General features: G+C 36.1%; 2 protein-coding genes across 4 annotated transcripts in view; one reads left to right on the forward strand and one right to left on the reverse strand.

The window, feature by feature from the left end:
- RALGPS2 (Ral GEF with PH domain and SH3 binding motif 2) overlaps positions 1 to 26,395 on the forward strand; it is a 155,865-nt gene that overhangs the window by 89,016 nt on the left and 40,454 nt on the right. The gene's annotated exons all lie outside the window — the stretch shown is intronic.
- On the reverse strand, positions 1,279 to 24,672 carry ANGPTL1 (angiopoietin like 1). The gene is made up of 5 exons (XM_004761985.3): positions 24,301 to 24,672; positions 17,942 to 18,787; positions 5,625 to 5,818; positions 3,953 to 4,223; positions 1,279 to 1,972 (listed from the first exon to the last, which is right to left on the reverse strand). Exons 2-5 carry the CDS (start codon positions 18,762 to 18,764, stop codon positions 1,785 to 1,787), a joined length of 1,476 nt encoding a protein of 491 aa, XP_004762042.1. The 5' UTR covers positions 18,765 to 18,787; positions 24,301 to 24,672; the 3' UTR covers positions 1,279 to 1,784.

Raw genomic sequence — 26,395 nt, forward strand, 5'->3', positions numbered from 1 at the left:
GTTTAAGTGAAATGCTATAGGTCTGTCAATAAATGGAATACCCTAGGAAAATTTTACTAAGATTTGATACAACTAGATGCCTAATTTGTGCCAAAAATATTTTTTTAATATATTTTTTTTTAATTTATTTATTTGAGAGAGAGAGCACAAGCAGAGAGGAGGGGCAGAGAGAAAGGGAGGAACAGGCTCATTGATGAACAGGGAACCCAATTTGGCTCTCTGTGCCAGGATCCTGGGATCATGTCCTAAGCTGAAGGCAGACGCTTAATTGACCTAGTCATCTGGGGGCCCCATCCCAGAAGTCTTACACCAGACTTTTTGTTTTTGTTCTGGGGGTGGTAGGAGGGACTTCTAAACCATTTGAAGATGACCTTTAAGTAAAACAAAGAATAAAAATACTATAAGGTTTTGATGTTCTCTTACCTTCTTTCACCAGAATTTTAATTTTAGCATGTGACAGAAAAAATACTGGTCATGTTGGTTGGCTTGAGTTGTTTAAATGGTCATCTTCAGTTCTGATTGGGTTTTCTTTTTGCTTGAACAAAAGTCATGAGATTTCTCTAAATTTTTAGTTCACGAATGAAATAAAGAAAGGTCATCTGTATCGCTTCTCGGCCTTTTGGCTAAGATCAAGTGAAGAAAGGTCATCTGTAAGCAATGAACATTTTTCTGGAAGGAAATTATTCCAGAAGATTAGTAATAAAGTTGTTATATCCAAAGATGAATAAATCACACACACACACACACACACACACACACACACACACCATAAAATGGAATTAGCGAATTGGACTAGCCAAACCCCTGTGGATTCTGCTCTGAAGCTATTGAATCTCAGTATTGGGAAAATATCTAACAGTTCCTTGAAATTGTATTAGTCCCACCCATCAGTATGCAGTAATGGCTTATAAAGCTCTACAAGCTTTCTGACTTTGGAGTAGCAGATTTGGGGGTAGGGCGAGGAAGAAAATTAATATGCTTATAGTTATAATTCAGATATGAAAACATTTAGCTTATTAAATTTTTGTAATATCAGTATTTTGCTGATACAACAACACAAATGCATTTGAGAAAATTTTGATGTTCAACAAATCATATGAAGATGATACTAAAAAAAATTTGTCTTTCTATTTTTGTAAATTGACTAAATATTGCATACATTATTTTTGTTTTAAAATATATATTTTAATACTGTGGTTCACTTAATTCTTTGGGGAAATCAGCATATAGTATGTTGTCAAGAATTTAGATACAATCATTTCATGTGAAAGGCACAAATTGAGTTTGAAATAACTTTTATTCAATGCAAAATGTATTTTCTTTTGGCAAAATTAGAGTTTTCTCTAATTTCCTGTTTGTAATTTTATAAATAAAATGTATTACTTGGCTTGAAATCTTAAAATTATTTTTCTATTGGAAGTTAGAGCAATCTCATAAAGTTTTTAAATAAATTGTTCTTGAACATGTATTCAGTTTTTATTTAAAATAAAGCTAAGATTTGTTATACATTGTGGCAAATATTTACATTTTATAAAACAAGCTTTACCTGTATTTAGTCAATACAGTTTTTAAAATAGGGTTATGGATACAAATAACCTTCTGCAGTATATTGAGGAAAGATGAAATTACATTTATAAGTCCCCCTTTATAGTTACAATAACATTCATTTTTAAAACTATATCTGTAGCAATGAATTTTGCAAAACAATATACATGTAACATTTACATTTTTAGGAACTGAAAAATACAGAGTTCTGTGTCGTTTAAGTTGGAGACTGTCTCTCTTCAGTCAATAGGCTTGATCATCATCTGAACTGCTCTCAAGGAGTATGATCCGCCTCGATATTCAGCCCAGAAAATTCCATCTTGGTACTTGCTTCTGTAATGACCTCCTCTGTACCATACTCCATTTAGGTTAGAATGTGCACAGGCATTGTACCACCATCCTCCTTTATGAAAATGGGCACAGTTTCCTTTGAGGAAAAAAAATAAGAGATATCAAAGTAAAGGTTTCTTCTATGTGCAGTACTCTGCAAACCATCAAAAACTTAAGCTACCTTTGGGACTATTTGAGTTCTCTTACTTATTTCCGTTACCTTTTATCTTTGTGGTTTTGTTTCTTCATTCATTCTGTTACTGCTCCTGAAGTATCAGCTACTTGAAATATCACTTGAATTGCCTTTATTTTGCCCTTCGCTTGTTTACTACATGCTTTTTTTAAATTAAGTGATTTAATTTGGGGGTAGCAGGGTAAATAAAACAAAAATAACGTTTGTGAAAGAGAAAGAGGGAGAGGGGAGAGATTGGGAAGGAAAGATACAGAGTTGCTAAAAGTAAATTTGGGAAAATTCAATTATTAAAATAGCATAAAATAATATAAAAGAGAGTAGCCCTACCAGTGGTCAGATGTGTTTCTATAAATATGGTATATACTATACTTTGGTTACATCTCTCCCTTTTTTCCTCTTTTGCCATTGTAAACAGGTTAACGTAGAGACCTCCATGCTTCTGGCCAAGATACAGCTGAAAAGTAGATCACTTTTCAGGAGGGATATATATCTCTTTATCGGGGCCACAAACCTGGGTTAAAATGGCAAAAGCCTGGATGGTTCAGTCGGTTAAGCATCTGCCTTTGGGTCAGGTCATGATCCCAGAGTTCTGGGATCAAGTCCCACATCCTGCGTCTTGCACAGTGGGGAGCTTTCTTCTCCCTGTCCCTCTTCCTGTTGCTCCCCCTGCTCGTACACACTCTCTCTGATAAATCTTTTTTTTTTTTTAAAGGAAAAAGTATATGAAAATTAATGTTAAGAGCTTTTTTAAAAAAAGACTTTATCTGTCTATCTATTTATATATTTATTTGAGACTCCGCTTGCACGAACAGGAGGGGAAGAGGTGCAGAGTGGGAAGCAGGCTCCCTGTCAAGCAGGGAGCCCAATGTGGGCTCAGGCCCACAACCCTGAGGTCGTGACCTGAGCCAAAGTCAAATATGAGCCACTCAGGTGCCGTAGTGTTAAGTGTTAAGTCTGGATTGCCTAACTGATTTTAAAGAGAGTATTAATTTCCCCACTGAGTAAAGCTTTTTTGCTGTCCTACCACATGTTGCAGTCATACTATTCCCTTCTGTGTAGGTACTAAGAAATGCCTTTATCAAAGCCATATTCCCAAATGGCTGGCCTCCTTCACTCCCTTCAGGTCTTTATTCAGATGTTACCTTCTCAAGGTAACCTTTCTCAGCCACTCTGTATAAAATAGCACCCATTTTACTCCCTGCTGCTCGTCACTTACTGTTCCCTCACTGGTTTTATTTTTATTAGGGTACTTGCCACCACCTGACAAATCATTTTGTCTCCTGGAGAATAAGCTCTACAAGGGCAGGAACTTTCCTCATTGCTGTATCTGTAGCACCTGCAACCGTGCCTGCCATGTTTAGTCAGTAGTAGTTATGGATTTCAGGCATTGTTTTGTTTCCAGGTGAATTAAGTTTTTGCTCAATTCAACCCCTGGTTGGAGTGATAGAGTTTATTCACACTTTGGGCTTGCCTTATAGAAGAGATAACTAACTTTTTGGCAGCCTAACCTGTGATTGAGTCCAAAATTACCTTTCTGGAAAGATTTTTAGTACCATATACTTTATTTTTTTTATTTTTTAAGATTTTATTTATTTTATTTGACAGAGAGAGAGATCACAAGTAGGCAGAGAGGCAGGCAGAGACAGAGGGGGAAGCAGGCTCCCTGCTGAGCAGAGGGCCCGATGCGGGCTCCCTGCTGAGCAGAGAGCCCTATGCGGGGCTCGATCCCAGGACACTGAGATCATGACCTGAGCCGAAGGCAGCGGCTTTAATCCACTGAGCCACCCAGGCGCCCCTACCATATACTTTAATAGCAGGGTTCTCTGTAATGCATATAGAAGTTAGTCGTTCTACAAAGAATACACATCAGTTTTTCTTACTCACCTGCATACATATCTTTATCTCTGTCCAGTGTGGTGAACTGTTTACCATTATGCCACATCATGGAGTCCCCTGCATTTCCCTGGTAAGTTCCCAGACGCAATTTGAAGAATTCACTTTCAGGTTCCAGGCGAAAGCTGCTATATTCTGCATAGACTTTCTTGTCACTCCAGTCTTCTAATTCAATCAACAGCTTATAATTATCTTGATTGCTAAGCATATAGATATTTTCCAGTCCAAGCCAGTATTCTCCATCAATGTTTCCAAACCCTTTCTGTTAAATAAACAAACAGCATGAGGAGATAAATAAGTGTAGAGATAGTAAACTTCTTTACAGATAAGTTTTAAATCTTTGATAAATAAATATTCACCATTTAAGTGGTAAGGTGAACTTCCCTTTTAATAGATTACCTGATTTTTACAAGCCTCACATAGTCGTTTTGTTTTGCTCTCTCTTACTTTGTCTATTCATTTGAACAGCTAGCTTCAAACTTTACAGATAAGAAAAAGGCAGAAGAGAATGAAAATTATTCCTAGCTACTAAAAGCATCAACTAATAAGCTACCCAGATCTCTGAAAAGGATTCCTAATCTCTCTCATATACGAAGAGCCAAAGTTTTCTTTCTAAGAGTATATCTGTAACTGTCCCCCCTCCCCCCTTTAGTCAAACAAAAAGGATATTTAACATCTTATGATCTCTCAGTAAAAATGATAATATTCTGTTGTTAAAGTACATTGTCTTCTTTAGCTCTGTTACAATTAAATATCAGAAGATATAGCAGTAATCTTCAGAGTTCCACCTTGGAAAAGTTGTTGACTCTTTTTAAAAAATAAATCAAGGAACTCTTCTGTTTCTATAAGCGTTCACCACGGTAGGTAAACAGCACAGCCTTAGGCTCAGTAAACCTCATCTTAACACTACCTGTGTTCTCAAGAAGGTTGTGTTACAGGACTTTTTTTCCCCTAGTTATTTGCTTAGAAATAACTTCTAACATGGATGTATTAATGTCTCAGTTTTAACTGCCAATAAAATGTCACCTAAAAGTGAGTAATCACATGACTTACGTAATCCTGAATGAACAACTGACCATGTAGAGAATGTAATCTCACCCATCTGCCCTCCTTGAACTGGAGGGTGTATACCACTCCTACAGTTAGCATGTAAACATCAAAATTATTAACCAGGACTGGTCGTTTACTTTTTCCAAAATGATTGCTGCACGGCTCTGGTCCCGTGCGACAGTCGGGCACGTTACTTCCCAGCAGCACCAGCCTCTGGGATAAGCAGTTTACAACATGAGGGGGCAGTTATCAGAGGTAATCGGTCCTCAAGAAATGGTCATTTTTTTAAGTTCTGTAGTTCATACTGCTTAAATACAGTTGCTGATCATAACGTGGTCATAAACAAAAAAGCAGTTGTCTTTTTAGAAAATGGAGTCATCAGTAGTCTTTGCTAAGAATTAAATATATGTATAAATCATCCAGACTGAAAACGGGCAGTTTAAAGGATAACTTCAGTTTCCCTTTTACCTTTTCATTTTGACTTTAAAACTGGAGAGTAGATAATGAAAAATATGTGGATAGTTATTTTTAAACTGTATTATTTATTTGCACAGATGGTTACTTCTGTAAGAGCTCTTATGTTCCACATCCCGGATCTGAATCACTGATTTACCTTATAATTTTCCCAATTTCTGAAGAAGTTGACAGAGCCGTCTGTTCTTTTCTGAATAACAGTCCAACCCCCAGGATCCAGACTGTTCTCACACCATAACTGTATTGGTCCATTGCTGTTTTCAGGTTTAATCATATAAATCCCACTGACTGAATGTCCAGCTTCTTTTGCATGCTGACAGTCTTTGAATGGTCCTATAATGAAAATGTCATTGATTACCAGGAAACTTAATAGGAACAGAGCCATTTTGAGATAGTTTTTAATCAAAAGTCTTCCCTTTATAGCTTTCTTTATAAAGATACCACTTTTTATCCGTTATATACACAACACCATAAAAGTTTAAGAAACCAAATAAAAGAATTACCCCAGTCCCACTATATGGAAGATTAACTTGTTTCATTTTCCACTGCTCTTGTGAGTGTTTGTCCATAGAAAAACATTTTTATATTGTCATCATTCTGACACACATAGAAAGTTGGATTCTGTCTTTTAACAGAAATTGCAGTGGGACTGCAGTCATTCTGACACTTAGTAGCTGTAATATAAATTTTTAACATTGATACATCATTGTTTATTCCTTTGTCATTGGATATCAAGGTTTCATCTGATTTTTGCTATTATAAAACTATACAAAGTGTCATCTTACTGGCTTCATTTTTTTTCAAATAATTACTTATAAAAATGCTGTGGGATTGATCTACTGGATCAAGAGGGTGTGAACACTTTTATAGCTCTTCATAGTGCTTGGTTTACAGTTTCCAAAATTTGGTTTCTGCGGAACACACTAGTCCCTTGAGGTACTGAGTGAAAATGGCCAGCCACGGTCAAATAAGTTTTATTATTGCTAAGTATTATATTACCCTTTTGGAAACCCACAGTGTACATTCACATATGAAAGATTAAGAAGCCCTGAAATAAACCAGAGTTCCCCCAAACTTAAAGAATCTGTTAACTTTTTTCCCTCATTCAACGGTCCATAAGAATACACTTCAGGAATGTTGGCAAAATGCCTTTCTAAAGAGTTGTATCAATTTATATGACAAACAGTAATTTTCTTATTTAGTCTACACAATGACCCTGTGATCGTTTACAGATGTGCTATAGATGCAACAGTTAACTCGTCTAAGGTCCTGTATCTTAGAAGGTAATAAGCCCTAGACGTAAACCCATTTCTTTCTAATCCCAGAGTCCATGCTCTGAACTGCTGGCTACATTTGCTCTTGTGTTATTTTGTAGTTTTATGGGTTCCCTCCCAATTTTTAATACATGAGTAAGTTCTTCATATCTTTTAAAATGATAAAACATATTGTGAAATGTTTTGTAGAGGAGCTGACTCTTGAACTTGTGATTTCCACATTTTTGGACCTAAAGAAAGATTGCTTCTAAGTTTTACTAACAGTCTTTAGTTGCACCATTCTTCAGTATTTTGATCAGTTGTTTTTTTATAATCATGTAAAAGTATTAAGTGATTCAGAAATAAGAATTACCCTGCAGATCTTTTAGAACAACACAAAAAAAGTATAGAAAACCCAGTTGTCAAACTTTATATTTTACTAGAAATATTTAAATTTTGACATGTGCAATTTAAAAAAATTACATGTAAATAGAGTTTAGTCAAGTAAAGCTCATACAAGAAAATACTCACTATAATGCTAATAGGATTGTTGAAATTTTAAGAAATATGTTATCTGTACTGTGCCAATATATACAGGATCCATTTGGGGCTAATTGGGGAAAGATTCATCTCATTAAATAAATAATTATATAATTACATCATTAGAAGGGGTTCTTAGAGACTGAACTCTTGCCTCTAGATTGCTCCTTGAGGATGGTGACTATTTTCGTTTTTCTTCTGACTGTACATTATCAGTGTTTTAGCTATAGGCGGATAATCAGTCTTTTTTTTTTTTTTTTTTTTTTTTTTTTTTTCAGTTGAAATTTAGTTAATTAACGTATAATGTATTATTTGTTTCAGGGGTATAGGTCTGTGATTCATCAGTCTTACACAACACCCAGCACTCACAACACATACCCTCCCCCCAATATCTGTCACCCACTCACTGCCTCGGGGCCTACCTGGCCCCCTCCCCCCACCCCTCCCCTCCAGCAGCCCTCTGTTGGCTTCCTAAGATTAACAGTCTCTCATGGTCTGTCTCCGTCTCTGGTTTCATCTTCTTTCATTTTTTCTTCTCTTCCCCTATGATCCTTTGCCTTGTTTCTTAAATTCCATGTATCAGTGAGATCATAAGATAATTGTCTTTCTCTGATTGACTCATTTCACTTAGCATAATACTCTATAGTTCATCCACGTCATTGCAAATGGCAAGATTGCATTTTTTCTGTCCGTCTTTTTTTAAGTGAATGAATGAATTAACTTGCCTTCATGTTTTAAAGATTTTATTTATTTATTTGACAGAAAGATCACAAGTAGGCAGAGAGAGAGAGGAGGAAGCAGGCTCCCTGCTGAGCACAGAGCCCCATGCGGGTCTCAATCCCCAAACCCTGAGATCATGACCTAGGCCGAAGGCAGAGACTTAACCTGCTGAGCCACCCAGGGGTCCCGCCTTCACATTTTAAATACAAGAAAATTGAAAACCACAGACAAAATCAAGTGATGATCTATTTCTCTAGCCCACATTTTAGTGTTTTATCGATATTTCTGTTTCAGAGTTTTCATGATACAGTGACAAAACACTACATAATACTAGTAAAAATTTTGAGAAACTACCTGTAAAGACTTAATGCTGTCTTTCTTGGGTTGCATTTTTTTTAGGTATTGAATTTTTTAGTTTTAGAGTTACTCCAAGCTTTCATTCATTACAAACATATCCTTTAAGCTGTAATACCTACTTCAAAAATTCTTGTTCCTTCTGTTCCTAGTGTTTTAAGCGTTTTTATCATGATGGGCTTTGGATTTTGTCAGAAGCTTTTTATTTATCTACTCAAACAACAGGGTTTTCTTTTTTTGTTTGTTAATAGGTAAATTCTGTTGATTATTTTTTTGATGTTAAACCAACCTTGTATTTCTGGGATGACCTTGACTTGGTCATAGTGTATTATTATTTTTAAAAGTTGCCAGATTTGCTAAAATTTTGTTGAGAATTTATGCTTCTGTATTCATGAAGATATTGGTTAGCCTGTGAAAGCTTATAAATAGATTCTTAAGCTAGGGAAGACTATGATAAAAGTAACATTTTTGAGCTTATCAGACTGGCCATAAGTTAGATCATATTCCATTAAAATTCAGTGTGAATTATTTTTATATTATCTACCTTATCAGTTACTGAATCTAAATGACAAAGTATTCAGAACTTTTTACACAATACTTTACAGAGTAGTCATCATCAACTGTTAGTAGCCTTCTTTTGTCCTTTGTTGCTATCCCTAACGCACAGCAGTAACTCCTTTAATAAATACATGCTTATTTAATAAATTTAAATATGGCTAATCAAAGATGAATGTATAGTCATGTCTATTGTAGAAAATAGTGTATTCCTGAAAACCTTCATGTTCTATAAAATACTGCACCAAAATTAACAGCTGATTACTCCTAGTGAGCCAGTATGACCTCTTTGTTTTACTGATATTCTCCTTTTTTACCAGTCATATATGAGCTACTAAACATTACAGAAACATACATTGTAGTCAGGTAAGAGAAGGATAGAAAGTTGTAGTTCGGATAGGATGAAATTTATAAAACTTTAATTTTATATGTGGAAGTGAAATAGAAGGAAAAGTAAAGTCTAATTTCCAGGTCCATTCTTAGATTACTTTGTGTAATGCATGGTAATATATTCATTTGTTTACTCATACAACTCTCCATGGCAAAGATTGTATCTTTTGGTTGTCTTGGCCCACTTAGACACTCAAATATTTATTGAACTCAGTGATTCCTGAAGCCACCGTGGTTTCTAGAATGTCCTCAGTTGTGCATTTTTTCCAGATGTGTCTGTCTGCATCAACAATAGGCTAGAAAATTGTAGGCTCGGATGGTAAAGAAACAACCATAGAGTCAGGTGGGAAATGGGGGAAATGGCAACTAAAGAGAGAATTCCTTAACAATATAATAGGTACTTTGATGGAGTTCTGTAGGGCACATGGGACACTGGCCAGAAATAACTAACCCAGATTAACAGAGATAAAAGTCTACTTATATGTGAGCAGAATCTTGAAGATTGAAGAGGAGTTAGGCCTGTGGGGTTAAGGAATCTAATCATGGCCACACATGAGTCACCGGAGCTGAGGGATGGAATCCAAAGAGAGCTTGATGTTACAGAGGAGTTAAAAGTCTAGTTCGTCTAAGATGTAAATGGCTAAGGGGGATACTTGGAGCTCTTGAGGTTGGCTGTCGAGTTGAAATTGATTCTTCATTGTAGTCAAACTTTTTCTAAGTTGTCACTTCCGGAATAGTCAAGGATATCTGAGGAATATTGGTCTTATTTTAAACTCTGTTGTAGTTAATGCACATATGAAGTAGTCTTGTTGGAATCCACATAAATATCTCTCATTTCAGAAATTTGCTTATTCTTATAAATACCACCTTTATATTGTTTATTTTATGAATGTTATTCTTCTAAATATTTGAACTCATTTAATTATAGTTTTGACAATTTACATTTTATATTTAAGGATATATTCAGCATTGGACTTTCATTAGGTTATTTGAATAGCTTAAAATACTTAGAACAAGCTTTTGAATGTTACAAAGTATTTGTAAAATAGTATTTATTTGTAAAATAGTATTTGTTTCTTCTCTGCTATTTAAAATGCCCTTGGATATTTAACCAAATTGGAGAGTTTTGGGTTTCCTAAATCCTGCTTTCATTTGATAAGACTTCATTTTATGCAAATTTATAATGATCTTTAGGGGCTCCTAGGTGGCTCAGTGGGTTAAAGCCTCTGCCTTCAGCTCAGGTCATGATCCCAGCATCCTGGGCTCGAGTCCCACATCGGGCTCTCTGCTCAGCAGGGAGCCTGCTTCCATCTCTCTCTCTCTCTCTCTCTCGCTCGCTCTCTTCCCGCCTTTCTGCCTACTTGTGATCTCTGCCTGTCAAATAAATAAATAAATAAGTAAAATATTTTTTGAAAAATAAAATGATCTTTACTTTTCAACCCACTTGTTTGTGGTGGCCTTCATGTTTGCAATTTGGGTACCTGTTAGACTTAGAAAGGCTTAGGAGAATTTAGTTGAAACCCTTTTCCAGGGGCACCTGGGTGGCTCAGTGGATTAAGCCTCTGCCTTTGGCTTGGGTCATGATCTCAGGGTCCTGGGATCGAGTCCCACATCGGGCTCTCTGCTTAGCAGGAGGCCTACTTCCCCCTCTCTGCCTACTTGTGATTTCTCTCTCTCGCTCTCTGTCAAATAAATAAATAAATAAATAAAATCTTTGAGGGGAAAAAAAACCCTTTTCCAGAACATGTGTATAAAATTAGTAGTACTTTCAGCTACTTTTTCTCCTCAGTAAAGATAGTAATTATCAGAACTTAGTATTTATTCGTATTCATTTTTATAAATAAACCATTAACCTGTCTTAGCCAGTGTGTATTGTTGATCTTAACAGAAAATTTTTTTCATTACTTTTGAATATGTTACTTAACTTTCTGCCTAGAGTTAGAATATAAGACATTCTTATTTTAAATGTTTTTTCTTTCTCTACCATAATGCCTAATAGGAATTCTTAAATGACTAGTAGAAAAGCAACAGCTTTGTTTTTGAGAGGTCAGATTTAACTTGCAGGTTTGCCTATTATTAGGAATAAATTAATTGACATGCTTCAGGAATTTATTCATAATGGTGCACCATACAGTATAGACTGGAAGTACCTTTCTTTTAACATAGGAGTTTTATTAACCTTTTCCTTGCATTGAGTAATCTTGAAATAGTCTTCATCTTTGTTGACACACAATTGGACTCTTCTTAAGGCAGGAAACTAGAATTCTGTACATTGAATTTGAAGGACCAGTGTCTCTCTTCCTCAGTTTATCTGATGATTAAAAGTTTGTATTGGACTAACAAACTCCAGTTAATAGATCTGATTCATAGAAAGAAAAATATTGAACAGTCATGCCACATTATTTCCCAAGGTGTATTTTTCATTAAGGACCCATATTTTTAAGTCAAGCAGAGAAAGTCAGTTATCATATGGTTTCACTTATATGTGGAGCATAAGGAATAACATGGAGGACATTAGGAGAAGGAAAGGAAAAGTGAATTTGGGGTAAATCAGAGGGGGAGACGAAGTATGAGAGACTGTGGACTCAGAGAAACAAACTGAGGGTTTTGGAAGGGTGTCGGGGGTGGGGGTTACATGAGCCTGGTGGTTGGTATTAAAGAGGGCATGTATAGCTTTTAAAGCTTACCTTTCCTATCCCCATACATGGCAAAGCAAGGCACATATAGGGAAGGGCACAGAAAAATGGAATAGATGGTCAGACCATACACAAGCATGTTTATATGCATCACCTCATTTAATCACAACAGTCTTTAAAAAGACTAAAAAAAAAAGTCTTGCCAATTGCAGATGTCCTGATACTCAGATCTGTGCCCTAACACAGTGTGCAGGAACTTTCTCAAGTCCATCTGCGTACAAGCAATATACTTATTTTTATAAATATACCATTCATAAAAGAGTAATGTGTTTTGTTTTTTATAAAAGACTAACCCAAAATGTAGCCACTGAATAACATTAAGAGTTAACGATTTTATTCATGGCAATTTGCCAGGTGTGTAGTTAAATTCTCAACTATTTTGTTTTTAAGCTAGAGGGAGAGTAATGTTTCTGGAGATAATTATTTTTAATCTAACAAAAGTATTGCATTATTTGCTTTAAGTTCATTTATTTAGTTTGTTTTGTTTTATAAGATTTTATTTATTTGTCAGAGAGGGAGAGAGAGAGAGAGCACTGAAGGGGGAATGGCAGGCAAAGCAGGCAGAAGGAGAAGCAGGTTCCCCACTGAGTAAGGAGCCCAATGCAGGACTCAATCCCAGGAGCATGGGGTCATGACCTGAGCTGGAGGCAGACACTTAAGAGACTGAGTCACCCAGGCACCCCTTGCTTTAAAGTTCATTGTAAGTTTTTTTGAGGTGCATTTTTCTTATAACCATTTTTAAAAGAAAAATTTTAAATTGTCATTAAAACACCTTTTTAGAAAAATGATAAGATATAACAAAGTTTACCAACTTCATCATTTTGAAATGTACAGTTCAATGGCATCAGTACTTTATCTTTGTTGCACAACCAATCTCCAGTAGTCTTTTCATCTTGCAGAATTAAAACCCTGTGTCCATTGAACAACTTTCCATTCACCAACCACCATTCTGCTTTCTGTCTGTATGAATATGACTTCCCTAGGTATGTTGTATTAGTGGAATCATACAGTATTTGACTTTTTGTGACTGGCTGAAACACTTTTAAATAATACATACACATTATACATTTAGAGACTTCAGACTTATAGACCATGTTCCCACACACAGAGTACAGTAATACAAACTTCTCGGTGCCAGAGCATCTGTAAGTACAGGCAGACCATCCATCTTTGCCCCTTTTGTGCAAGTACCCAAACAGCTCAGACATATTTTCCAGTCTGATTAGAATATGCACACAGATTTTTACACATTATATATATAAAGAAAAGGGCAAGTCTGTTTATTATTGTTACAGTAATTTATATTTGATAGGAATCATAGAATATTCGAACTAAAACGTGATGTTAGAGTTGTCCAGTCCATCCAACTCATTATACACATGAGAGAATAGATTCAGACAGGCAAATTGTTATTAACCCCAAGGTCAATAACAGAAGAGGAAACAGGTTTTCTTAATTCTGTGCACTTTCTTTTTTATGTTTGCTAGTGTGCTAATGACCATTCTTACAGTGTAGCTCATTATGTCCTTGAATATCAAAGACCAATATTTATAGAATAAAATAAGTGAAAAGTTAATGTTTACTTGTAGCAACAAGTAAATAGTGAATAACAGAAGTTATATCTTCATTTAATTTTTACATTAAGGATTGGTAAATAGGAATATAAACACCATTATTTTATTAAAACAAAAGTCTGTTTAATGGGACTTTCGATATGCTGAATCCCTAGCATGGGATTTAATTGTGAAATACAGGATTATTCCTGCACTATAACTCAATGTATAATAAAATATAGAACTGATAGAGCTCATTTTTGTATAAGCCTTTTTAAATGTATCAGTGTATGAATATGTGAATAATGATTTCTCTGAGAACTGATGATACCATCCACTTAAGATTAAAAACCCACAGAAAATACTCCATGGTGGTCATCTCCATACCTACCTAATGGTACATTCCATCAGTTGAAAAAAAAATTCCACAAACTCAATTATGTTTATTTATGTTATATAAATAAACTACTTTGCTGAGAAGTATACATTAAAAGCTTAAACAAAACACATACTTTTCTTTTTTTAAAGATTTTTATTTATTTATTTGACACAGAGAGACAGATCACAAGTAGGCTGAGAGGCAGGCAGAGAGAGAGGGGGGAAGCAGGCTCCTCACTGATCAGAGAGCCCGATTCGGGGCTTGATCCCAGGACCCTGAGATCATGACCTGAGCCGAAGGCAGAGGCTTTAATTCACTGAGCCACCCAGGCACCCCAGAACAAATACTTTTTAAAAGATTGTTAAAAATAGATATATTTTTCTTTCTATACCCTGTGGGTCATTTTGTATACATCTTTCCTTTGAAAATCAAAGGGTGTGAGGTAATAGTGATCATCATTTACCTAACATAATGGTATTGTAGCCTGTTGTTACTGAGAGTTAGAACAGTATAAATTGAAGGATACAGTACAGTAGAATGTACTAAAATACTTTCATGAAGGTCTGTGGAATGACAGCTTTACAAAGCTCTATGAAAAATGTAATAACAAGTTAAACCAACATTTATTTAGCATCTGCAAATGAGATACAGTATCCATCTACCAGGAAGGAACTTACATTATAGTTGGAAGGCATTTTACTTAAATGTGTATTTGAGTGCTGTAAATACACGTGAAGATAACTGATAATTCAAGAGGGAATAGAAGGAATGTTGTGTGTGTGTGTGTGTGTGTGTGTGTGTGTGTGTTTAAGATTTTTATTTATTTATTTGTCAGAGACAGAGCAAGCACAAGCAGGCAGAATGGGAGGCAGAGGCTGAGAGAGAAGCAGGCTCCCCCCTGAGCAAGGAGCCCGATGCGAGACTTGATCCCAGGACCCTGGGATCATAATCTGAGCTGAAGGCAGCGGCTTAACCGACTGAACCACCCAGGCATCCCTGTTGTATATATTTTATGTTCCAGAGAAAAGAGACATTCATGGAGAGGAACAATCACTTTAAGCCTGAGGAAGTCAACAAGGGCTTCAAGGAGGAATTGCTACTTTTATTTTATTTTATTTTACTTCACTTTACTGTATCTTATGTCTGAGCCTTATAATCTGATAGGCAGAAAGCATGGTAGTAAATATTTCAAAGACAATGAATTGATTCATTTTATCGAAGCAGATGGTTTTTGTGAAGGAAATTAGTAGAAGAAAAGCTAAAGAAGTAAGTTTCATTTGAGGATACTGTTCTTACCCAGGCTAAGCAAAATGCACATTTTCTGTCTGTAATGGGGAACTGCTGAACAGAAGTGTGATGTGATCAAAGTGGTAGTTTAAGAAGATAGATCTGTTGGCAATACAGAATATATTCTGATGGAGACGGAAAATAGAGCTAGACTACTCAACAAACTGTTATACCATTCCTAATAAGAGTTAACATTTTGAGTGCCAGGCCCTATTCTGAGCACTTCTCAAGTGTTAATTCTGGAAGTAAGTACAATTATTATCCTCTTTTTTATAGATGAGGAAACTGGGGCACAGAGCAGTTGCCCGCCCACCCCACCCCATCCCAGTGTTTACACAGCTATAATAATCCAGAAGTCTCCATCTTCCAGGTGCTGCCGTAAATAACTTGGGTCTTAGAATTCTGGCTCTGAATAGAAATGAAGGACAAGGGGCACCTGGGTGGCTCAGTTAGTTAAGCGTCTGCCTTAAGCTCAGGTCATGATCCCAGGGTGCTGCTCAGCAGAGTCTGCTGCTCTGTTTCCCTCTCCCTCTCCCTCTGCCCTCCCACCCCACCTGATGGCCACACGCACACGCCTGCTCTCTCTCAAATAAATAAAATCTTAAAAATAAATAAATGATTGGGGGGGAAGTCCATGAAAGAAAAGCAGCGTGGATAGAACTCTGTTGACTACACGTGTGGGGCAGGAGGGAAGTGACAGGGATGAGCCGAGCAAATTCAGAAATACGGAGCAGCATGAATCACAGTAAAAATATCAAAATCAAATGACCCGTCAATCTTAGTAACAAAGATTGATCCTAAGGGTATAACTACAGGGAAAGAAAAAGAACAAAGTTGTCTTTTAAAATTGCAAGAATAGTGATTACCATGTTAACAAGGGGGAAAAAAGAAAGACTTGAAGATTATTATGGAAGTGTTAACTTTCATTACTGTTTGGATATTCAGTGAAGCTTTTTGGAAAGCTTATTAGTATTTTCTAGATTTTCTTCAATAAATATGTTTTACTTCTATAATAATTACTTCTAAAAGGAAAATGCTAGGCTGGGAAAAGGATTATTTTAAGCTTCAGTTATTCATTCACTCATTCCTCAAATATCTATTGTAGTGCTTGAAATAAGCTGAGTGCAGTGTGCCAAAACTTGATCCTGGCTAGATGTTTGAAACCGTTCACTCTCTTCCAGAAGCTTTCAGTCTAGTAGGAGACAGACATGCAAACAACCCTAGTGTAATGTGATAGAGAAAATGTGTTCAAGGCATAGTTAGCAGTTTGGGGAAAGAGCCATCGAGATATGTTTCTTTGAATCTGGGAATGTGTAACATTTAAGATACTTAAGACTTGAAAGCTGCCTGGTTGACAGATAAGCTGGAAGAAGGCAGAGAGGAAGCAGCACCTTGTGCAGTGATGGTAGAGCATCCAGATGCAAACATTCAGCACTGGTTAGAATCAGGAGGGAGAGCTCTAAGCAGGACGCATTTGAGCAGTGGTAATACTTGTAGCCTTGAAGATGTGTGAGACCTGTAAAATAGGGAATCTTGAGGCAAACTTCTTAAGCTATAGGAGAGGAAGAAGATGCAAATGAAGGACCTAGGGAAGTAGGAAGAGTCAGTATTACGATGCGGATGCCTGAGAAAGCAGGGATGTGGGTGGTCCATGGTTCCGCTGATGCAGAGAGGTGCTCATGCTGTGTGTATTTCCAGTCTGTGTGCTGCTTTTCGAGGTCTAAAATTGTCCCATAGTCTGCGTGCAGTTTCATGTGCTGCCTTTTCAATAAGTGAATGAACTATGATTTGTTTTTTAGTTTGGGGCCTTTGGACTTTTCTTTCCACTCTGAGGAAACAAATCAATATGTAAAGATTCAGGAGAATGCTTTATTAGAAAATGGATGTGGGGGTACAATATTTAGAAAGTTAGCAGTGAGTGTACTAAACTGAAACAAAGGTCAAGTATTTATCTTTGTACTTTGGGCACTTATATCAGTGATCAACAAGGAAGGGAAGGAAGGGAAGGAATTAAGAAATAGAGGTATGGATATTAAGATCAGTTCTAGGGTTTTTTATTATCCTAGTGAAAACTTACTTTTAAAATATATGGGTATAAGATACAAGTTGTAGTTTGTTTAGTCTTGGAAATTGGAAGGGATACCTTTTCCTCTTACGACTGAGGTCAAGAAGGCATGGGTGTTGTGCAGATGTTTTCAAGATATGAAAGAAGGAGGAAACTAGGACTGGGTAGACTTCATCTCACTACAGCAATAGATGATGCGTGTCTGAGAGTGGAGGTGAGGAGGAGGTATAATTACAGGCTTAAGGAGAGTGAAAGCAAATTTTTAAATGTTCCTTTTGGAGAGGAGGAGAATGAGGAGAGCAGCAAGAGGTAAACAAAAGGATTGTTGAGCGGCGAGAGGACCTAGCTGGAGATGATGGGATGGTTGTAGAGGTTAGAAGTGGATTGTGGACTCATTCCTGTCTTAATGCTAGTAACTTAGTAAGAATTTGGTTGGAAGGTAATAATTTTCCTCACAGAATACACTGTTTTTAGGAACTCTTGGACACAGAGCTGAGAGATGTATTTAATTAAGTTCAATTCTTGATTAATAGAAAACAAAAATGTTCATGTATAATTACATCACCAAGATGAAAAATAAAAAGACTTATTATGTGCATTGTTTCATAAACCATAAAACATATTAATCTTATACTTCCATTTTTAACAGTAAGAGGTAACTTACCTTCATTGATGAAAGTTACTGGTGGTATCTTGAAGGGACTTTTGGTGGGAGAAGTTCCCAGATCAGGTGGTGGCATTAAGTCTCTGGGATAACCTGGATCCCTCTGTATCTCGTTACCTCCCAGCAGTCCGGGAGTGTACTGATGACTATTAGGGATATGCTGTGGCACTACCTGGACAAGAGGAGGAGACACATGGGGGTCTTGTCGGGAAAATATGTTCAAGCACTGTTCTTCCAACGCAGTGATCATCACAGACTGGTTATTGACGAGATCAGTCAAGGAAGCGTATTTTACCTCTAGTTCCCTGTACTTTGTTGCCATCTTCAGCATTTCTGTAGTGACATTGAGGATTTTATTTTCCAACTGGGAAAGTTCAAGTGAATTATCCCTCTTACGGATAATCTCGTGTAATAGTTGCATATAGAGTTGAGTAACACGAGAGTTCATGTTACGGCTTTCTTTTCTCAGCAGCTTTACCTCATTGACAATGTTTCCATCTACATCCACCACCAACTGCAGGACGTCTATCTCCCGCTTCTGCCTAGAGAGCACGTCCTTCAGGTTTTCAAGGTCCATCCTGGTGATCATGTCTTTAATGGTACTTGCATCTTGCCCTTTGGTATTAACACAAATTGGCCCTGTAATTTTTTGTTCAGGTACCAGGAATGTGTATGCACATTTCTTTACTTCCTCTTTACCATCTGTGGCACGAGGGTATCTCTTCTGGGATGTTTTTTTTATTTTGAACTCTCCTCCTCTGCAGTGTCCAGTGCCCATTAGTAGGAAGAATAGCACACTTAGGGTCCAGAAAAAAGCCTTCATTTTGAAATGAGGTTGTATGAAGTCTTTTAAAAAACAATGAAAACATAAGTAAATAAAGTAGAATAATAAACATGAGCAAAACCCAGGATGTGTCATCTTGCAGTCAAGATGATACTGTTATTAGCTAGTTGTATTATATTGGGGTTAAGAATAATTGTTTATATTTGAGCTGGTCCATTAAAAAAATAAACAAAAACTAATAAAACCAGTGTGCTCCAACAGAATTCTCAGCCATGTGTGGATTACATTGCGTGCACTTCCTAATTTATCAAAGTTCTTAAATATACTACTTCTTTTTAGAATTCAAAATATGTTACTAGAAAACTGCATTAAAGTTCATGTCTTAAGTAAAAAAAATATACCAATGGGGAAAAGTAAAAATCAATTTTAACCTACTTTTAAAAAGTCAGTAATACTTAAAAAAAAGGGGGGGGGGTATCTATTGGTGTTACTAAACTGGGCCAAAATTAATGTTATTAATTTGTTAAATTCAGCATCATAATGTGTTTGCATTTGTCTAACACTTAGGTTTCAGAATAGCTCTCCACCTACCACCTCACTATAATGCTTTTTATTCCTCAGTTCTGTGCCCACTGTGTGCAGAGGCATAGGGTTAGTGTTCTTGGGTGCTTTGAGACCCTAATAAGACACTTTTCTTACCTTTGGAAAGTTTGCTTATTGTCTGAAGGCTCTGAAAATGATACACAGTGTTTGTAAGGCATTGATTAAAACATTCTTCCCTAACTAGTATTAAATACATTTTCATATATTTATTTTAGATTGTATTTATTTGAGAGAAAAGAGAGTAGAAGCAGGGGGAGAGGCAGAAGGAGCAGCAGTCCCTACTGAGCAGGGAGCCCGATGTGGGGCTCAGGACACTGGGATCATGACCTGAGTCGAAGGCAGATGTTTAACTGCCTGAGCCACCTAGGTGCCCCTCTTCCCTAACTAATATTAAAGTCAATAGCAGGTGATTTTATTAGTTATTATTTTATATTTATATTATGTGGTTTTAGTTAAATTGGCCCTCTATAAGTATCTTTTTTATCTGTCAGACATTTTTTAAACAGATCTCAGACCAGAAAGTTTTGGCATTATGTTTTTTGTTTTTGTAGCCTGTCCTTTTGGGATTAGTGACAAGTTTAAGAATGAGAGAATGTTTACAGTCATTGTTGTGGGTAATTGTGTTTTCTGAACTATAATCATATAAATGCTCTAAGCTTACATATGATTTAGCAGGTTCATTCTTTTTTTAAAGCAGTTTAATTCTTAGTCTACTGAACGGTATTGTAGTAAAATTTCAATAGTTTCCTGAAACCATTACCAAGGAAAGAAACTCTCTGTAGTTGAATATGATTGTTAGAGTTGGAAGGTGCCTTCGAGAACCTCTCTGCACCCATGTGCATTTTGAAAGCCCGGGCCACGCAAATCGTATTAGGACCGGGTCAAGGATTCAGGTTCCCCGGCTCCTCGGCTGACATTGCTAGCTGTGGCATGCATTGCCGGCTTGTGTGCTTGCAGTGTTTCATTTTTGCTATGACAAAGAAACACTTGTCCCTCATAGTACAGTTTTTGTAGAAACACCAGTACTTGCTCTCAAGAACCGAAGCTGCTTCCTGTTTCACGAGTTACCTCTCTCAGGTGTAGTAGTAGTAAGTAGAGTGGCTGAGATGTGCCGCTTCCCTCAGCCACACAAGTAGGCTGCTGGAGCACATGGCCCGCCTTCCCCCCCTCATAAACTGGATGCCTAACTGCTGTTTTTGAAGGATAGCAGTGATTACACTAAGGCAGAACTCTTCTGTCCCACTTTCCCCCCAAGTTCTTGTTTTTTGATTTGAGAAGTCAGGTCCCAAATTGTTTATGCCTACAATTAATAATAGCAATGCAGTAATAACAGTAGTTCATACTTCTTGGGCTTTTGACCTTGTTTTAAGCCCTTTTGCATGTATTAATTAAATTACTTATAACTCCAGCCCTTTGAGTAGATTATTACAGTCCTCATCTTCACTGAAGGACTGGCATCCAGAAATTAAGGACCTTACCCAGAGTGTCACACAGCTTCTGAGAGATGCAGCCAGATTCTGAACCTAGGCAAAAGACTCCAGAGTTGATGTTTCTCTTTTTCATTAACCACTGCATATTGTGACATATTTTGTCCTATTTTCTATCACCGAGAGCAAACAATCCCTTAATGCTTGTTAACTATTTGCATTCACAACAACACTGTGAAATAAATGTATACACTTTTTACAAAGAAATAAAGTCCCAGAGAAGCCAGAATTAGCACTCACATTGGATTCAGTTCTTCTCATTTTTCCAGACCTGTGAATTTTATCGTAGTCATGCTGTAACTTATAAAGGAGCCTCAACTTTGTGCTTCTTGTTTTTTCAGTCTTTTTCTGGTTTGTAGGTCTTTACATGGACCCATTACTTACAAGGACCCATTCACCTTTTATGAAAAGGTATTTGTGAATCATTTTTGTTAGGCTGTTTGCATCGTTTTTCAATCCCAGACTTCTGCTGTCATTCCTTCCCCGCGTATGTATTACTGTTACTTGGTAGCTACAGAACTAACTTGTGATTAGGAGCCCTCCCCCAAAAATGAAGGTTCTTACGATCTATGAAATAAGGACTCCAACTGCTTTCACAAAGATGACTGCTCCTTTTTAAACCATGTCTACGTTGGTGTTTTCAAATGGAGTGATAATGAAAATAAAGCAGAGTGAATGGAGTGTGGGAAATCATTTGTCTCTCACTAACATAACCGAGATAAGAGCAATGAGCACAATAGTATTCCATATTTGTATCAGAGGCTGTCTGTTGCTTACTGATAAAAGCGCACTTGGATGAGTACTTTTAGTTTTTTGTTTTTATATTTTTGCCTCTGATGTCAAGAGAAAATTTAGACCGTAAAGTCTTCTATTTTATAAGAAAAGGACTTTTATTGTACTAGAGTTACCAATAAAAGATTTTTCGTTATATTTGCAGATTCATGGGATTTAGATATGGTCTTTATATTTGCAGATTCGTGGGATTTAGATATGGTTTATTTTTAAAACTGGGACAGTAAAATGTACAGTATTTCTCCTACATAGTTAACTTACTAGTCCTTAGATTCTCTCATTTCACTTTTTTTTCCACTCATTTCACTTTAATAATAGAATGGACATTCTTAGACTACAAAGTTATTTTTTTTAAATAATCTATGAAATAAGCTACCAAAACAAGGGAAATTCAGAAGCTGTCATGTAACTTCAAAACAAGTAGAATTTCATGAACAATATTCTGATTGGAACAGCCTGTATTCCTACCAGACACAGATTTGTATAGGACAACTAAGAATTTGTAATCCAAGACTGTTATTGTGACTTTACGTCAGTGTTGTCATGAAAGAACAAAGATGAGAAATTAAAATAGCAATAGCTTCCCTTTGTTGTGGTCTGCCTTGGCTCTTCATGGGCTCCTGCACGATTGAATCGTAAGATAAATCATCGTGTACCATGAGAGAATCTGACCTAAGTATTTAAAGGAAGCAACTAAACATGTGTTCTTAAATAAATATAATTCCTTTGACCTTATAAAAGTAGTGACTTCGTTGTCATCCAAAGAAGAATAAGGAGACACATTTCTGAAGTAGTAGACTAGCTACGTCATGAGTGAGAACTGGTTTAAAAATACATTTACTGTTACATTTTCTGAAAACATTCTCTTATTTAATATTTTCCCACCACGTTCTGTTTTAAAAGTGTAAGTTTTATAAATCTGTGTTACCTCATAAAACCTTTCTGTATATGTTAAAACTTTCCTAGGTCCCAAGAGAATGTTATAAATTAGTTACAGTATACTTAGGTTTAAATCGATGCCTTTGCTTGGTTGTTTTTAGGAAAAAACGGGGGGGAAAAGTCCATGCTTTGAGTTAATTTTCTTGGTATTATTTCTCTTCATAGTTGCTACACTGCCAGCTAGTAGAGAGAAGAAATAAAAATCAGGATTTACTTCCTTTCAGATGGTAAATGCATAGAGGCATTTAACTGACTATGTCATGCACTAAAAACAGTATGAGGCAATGAACTTAAATTTATGAAGCATTGAAGATGCCTTAGATATTTCTAGATTGTGAATTATGTTCTGGGAAGACTTAAGAACAGTCTCATCCCCTGGAGATATTAAAGAAAGGGATAGTAGTTATCTTTGTGTTTGGGGTTTCAGATTCGATGTTTGCCTAAGGCTTCAGTAAGAACTGGGGTTTAATGAGGTTCTGCACTTTTCATAGCAAACAGCAACAGAAAAGAGAGAGATGGCAGTATTGCTTGGACATTTTATCAGTTTTTTGTAAAATATGTTCAACAGAGATCCTCCCAGGATTTAGAGTATGAATCTTTAAGGAAAAGACATGAAAGTAAAGTTGAAAAAATCTGAGCTTTACAGTTGTTTGCTTATTGAAGTTTCTTACCATGTAATGTCTTTAGTTTTAGAAAAACAGAGGATCCCCAGATCATAAAAAGAACCTTAAGTGTCTTTGGTGTTTAAAAGCAAACTAGTAATTTTGCTAACTAGTAATTTTATTTTTAATAGTTCTCATAATACAATTAAAGTAGAATATTGAAAGAAAGTAGAACATTGAGAGAAACCTCTTGCTTGGTTACCGAAATTACGTCTATCTAAAATATATATATATTTGGTCTTTTGATCATGTATTTAAGTAATTGTACTTAATACAGTTTAAGTAATTCTGTTTTCTGGGTTCTTATTTCCTATTACTGCTGACTACTTAATAGTTAAGTCACATTTTCTTTTTTTCCTTAATTCTAACCTGCAAAGTTTTAGGTTTTTTTTTTTAATGTATCAATAACTTTCTTAAGTAATTCTAGGTATAGCAATTTTAATTTCTGTTACCCGAGTTAAATAACTGTTACATGTAAATGTGAAAAGTTATTTAAAATTCTTCAGTTTCCAAAATTTCTGCTTGATATTTGGTTATACTGTAATTGAGGGATCGTTGCAAAGCCTTTCAGTTAATTTTATATCTTTTTAGCTGTGTTTCGTAGCTATACTTTAAGATCTCTAACAGTATACATAACCTGCCAGCACACACACACAAACACACACACACACACACACTGGAATTGCATGGAGAGAGAGACTAATGTTTACAGCTCTTTTCTTTTGTTTGTTGTATCCCTTTGTTTTTAATCACTGTGTTATAAACTTTATACATTGAATCTGTTACTTGTTAAAATTTCTTTCTGGTGTTACTAAAGCACTCATTTTCTGAAACCTAACATGTTGTAGCACTGTATAAGCATATATACCAAATATTACTAAATTGAACCTCAAAGCATGCATTAATCATCACAAAGTACATAATGATCAGTTTTTTAACATAAAGGTGCAAAAAAAACCCAGCCGTTTTTCAGCTGAAATAAATTGTTAGTATATTTTAAAATTCTTCGTTTAATAAAAGATTTTGAAATTTCTGCAGATGTAGAATTTTGAACATACACAGAATGTCAAAGAAAAATAAATATTAAAATACCTTTATGTATCTGTTGATAAAGCAGACCCAGAAACTTGCTGCTCTTTTTCTTGCTTTTAAAAATCAGTGTAGAAGTTTGTTTCTCTGTAACTTTAATGGCAATTGCATTTTTGCTTTGGACCGTCAAATCCAAGCTGTAATAAGCAACTTCTTTTTCTTCTTACAACACTAATCAATTGAACTTGACAAGCCACCTATGTAATTTTAAGTAGTATAGTGGAAGTTCTGGTCTGTGGGCTGTCTTTAATCCGGCAGAGAAAGCACTGTGGCTTTGCTCTGTCTGCCACATGGAGAAGTGCAGTAACCGGCTGTAGCTGACCCAGATTGTACATACAGCACCCTCGAATAGTGATTCCCTCTCTTTCTCAGTAAACTCAAGTTCAGCCCACATACTACGTCACTAAAAATTGCTGGAGACTAAGGGGGAAAATCTCCTCCTTAGGATTTCCTCTCTGTAGCCTTAAATAGGGGTGGGGGTGGTGGGATCAGCAGGAGGTTGAATAGCTCTGAACAAGGAGAGACTGTGTGCAGGTTGAAGGAAGGGCACCATCTGGAAACAAACTATCATAGTTCAGCGGGCAATTATAAAACAAACATTTTAGTCTGCTGGCCAGAGATCTTTTAACTTGAGTACTGAAAAAATAGTACTCAACTTCTCAGAAATAGTAACAGGCTGATAAGTTTGGTTTTTTGTTACAAAGAACAAGAGTTAGACTTTGTCACCCGGCAGCCACCGAAATAATGTAATACTCTTCATATTGTAGAGAATTTTTAAACACTTTACTAAGTTGCCATTTCAGAAGGTTTTAAACATAGACGACTCTTGATGTTGTTGTGATATATCTTACTGTGTAATGTCTCTTAATAAAACTGTTCATACATATAATTACTAAATATAAATGAAAGTCTGTATATGAAATTCATTAATGTAATATGTCAAAAATTCTGATGTTATATAATGTCACTTCCTCCTAATCTAAAAACATGACCCCTCTTGTTTGAATAAGGTTATTCTTAGTGGTTGATGTATAGAGATTTAAAAGCAAACATAACCCTGGCCTGAAAAAAGAGAGTTCTGACTCCCTGCTGGCTCTGTGGATTTAGAAAAGTCTAGAGAGAGAATTAGTAACTGTTCAGTACTGACTGTGCTATTATATTTCATTAAACTCAGAAGTGTTGATTAAGTAGCTCAATAGCTAATGAAACAAAAATTGGGGCATCTTAACTGATTTGGTACTTCACTACTAAGTAGTGGAACTGGGGTTTGAATCTAATTCCAAAGCATTGTGCCATACTGTCTCTCCTTGGATTCTATAATTACTGATTGCTGCTTCTAGGTAAAATTTTGCAGGGCTTCTAATTTTTATATATACCATGTACTTCCCCCCCCCCCTTGCTGCCTTAGCTTGAGCTGTTTTTTCTTTCTGTCAAACCACATTGTTTATTTAAAGTCAGCCCAGTTTCTACCTCTTTGACAGAATTGTTTCTTTAAATTCTGTGACATATATAGGTATACCAGGGGTTGCAAACTCAAGGTGTACAAAGACAAATGCTCACAAGAATAGGACAAGTAATGTAAATAAGTGAAATAAACCAGAAGTAAAGTAACAAAGGAAAATGAGTTAGGACAAACCAGCATCTTTAATTTAAGGTTAATACGGTGGGATCTGCACCCTTCTCAGCTGTGCCTCGTTATTGCCAGATCTTCCCATTTCTTAGGAAGAGAAAGTCACTTAGATATTTCCTATGATATTTCCTGGTTTTAAAAACATTGGGACGGAGGGAATGCCACCTTTTAGGCTCTGATATATGTTATATAATGCATTACTTGATCATTTAATATTACTTGATCCTCTTGTATTCACTAATAACCTAATGTGGGAGAAAATACAAGATAGTAAGTTTCTCCTGAACTGTTTTACTTGAGTAGTTTTGAATTATTCTAACTTCAACAATTAGTAATATCTCTAACCAAGGTAAGAAGTTGGGATGTCATGTATTTTGAGACCAATAATGATTAGTTTGGCATGTCAAATTGAAAATTAAAGATTTCAGTTCTAAAAAGAGATTTGAAAAGTCATTGGCAATTAGGTGA

This window comes from Mustela putorius, unplaced genomic scaffold (genome assembly GCF_011764305.1).
Source record: "Mustela putorius furo isolate JIRA1106 unplaced genomic scaffold, ASM1176430v1.1 tig00003942_pilon_pilon_pilon, whole genome shotgun sequence".
NCBI classification, from domain to species: Eukaryota; Metazoa; Chordata; class Mammalia; order Carnivora; family Mustelidae; genus Mustela; species Mustela putorius.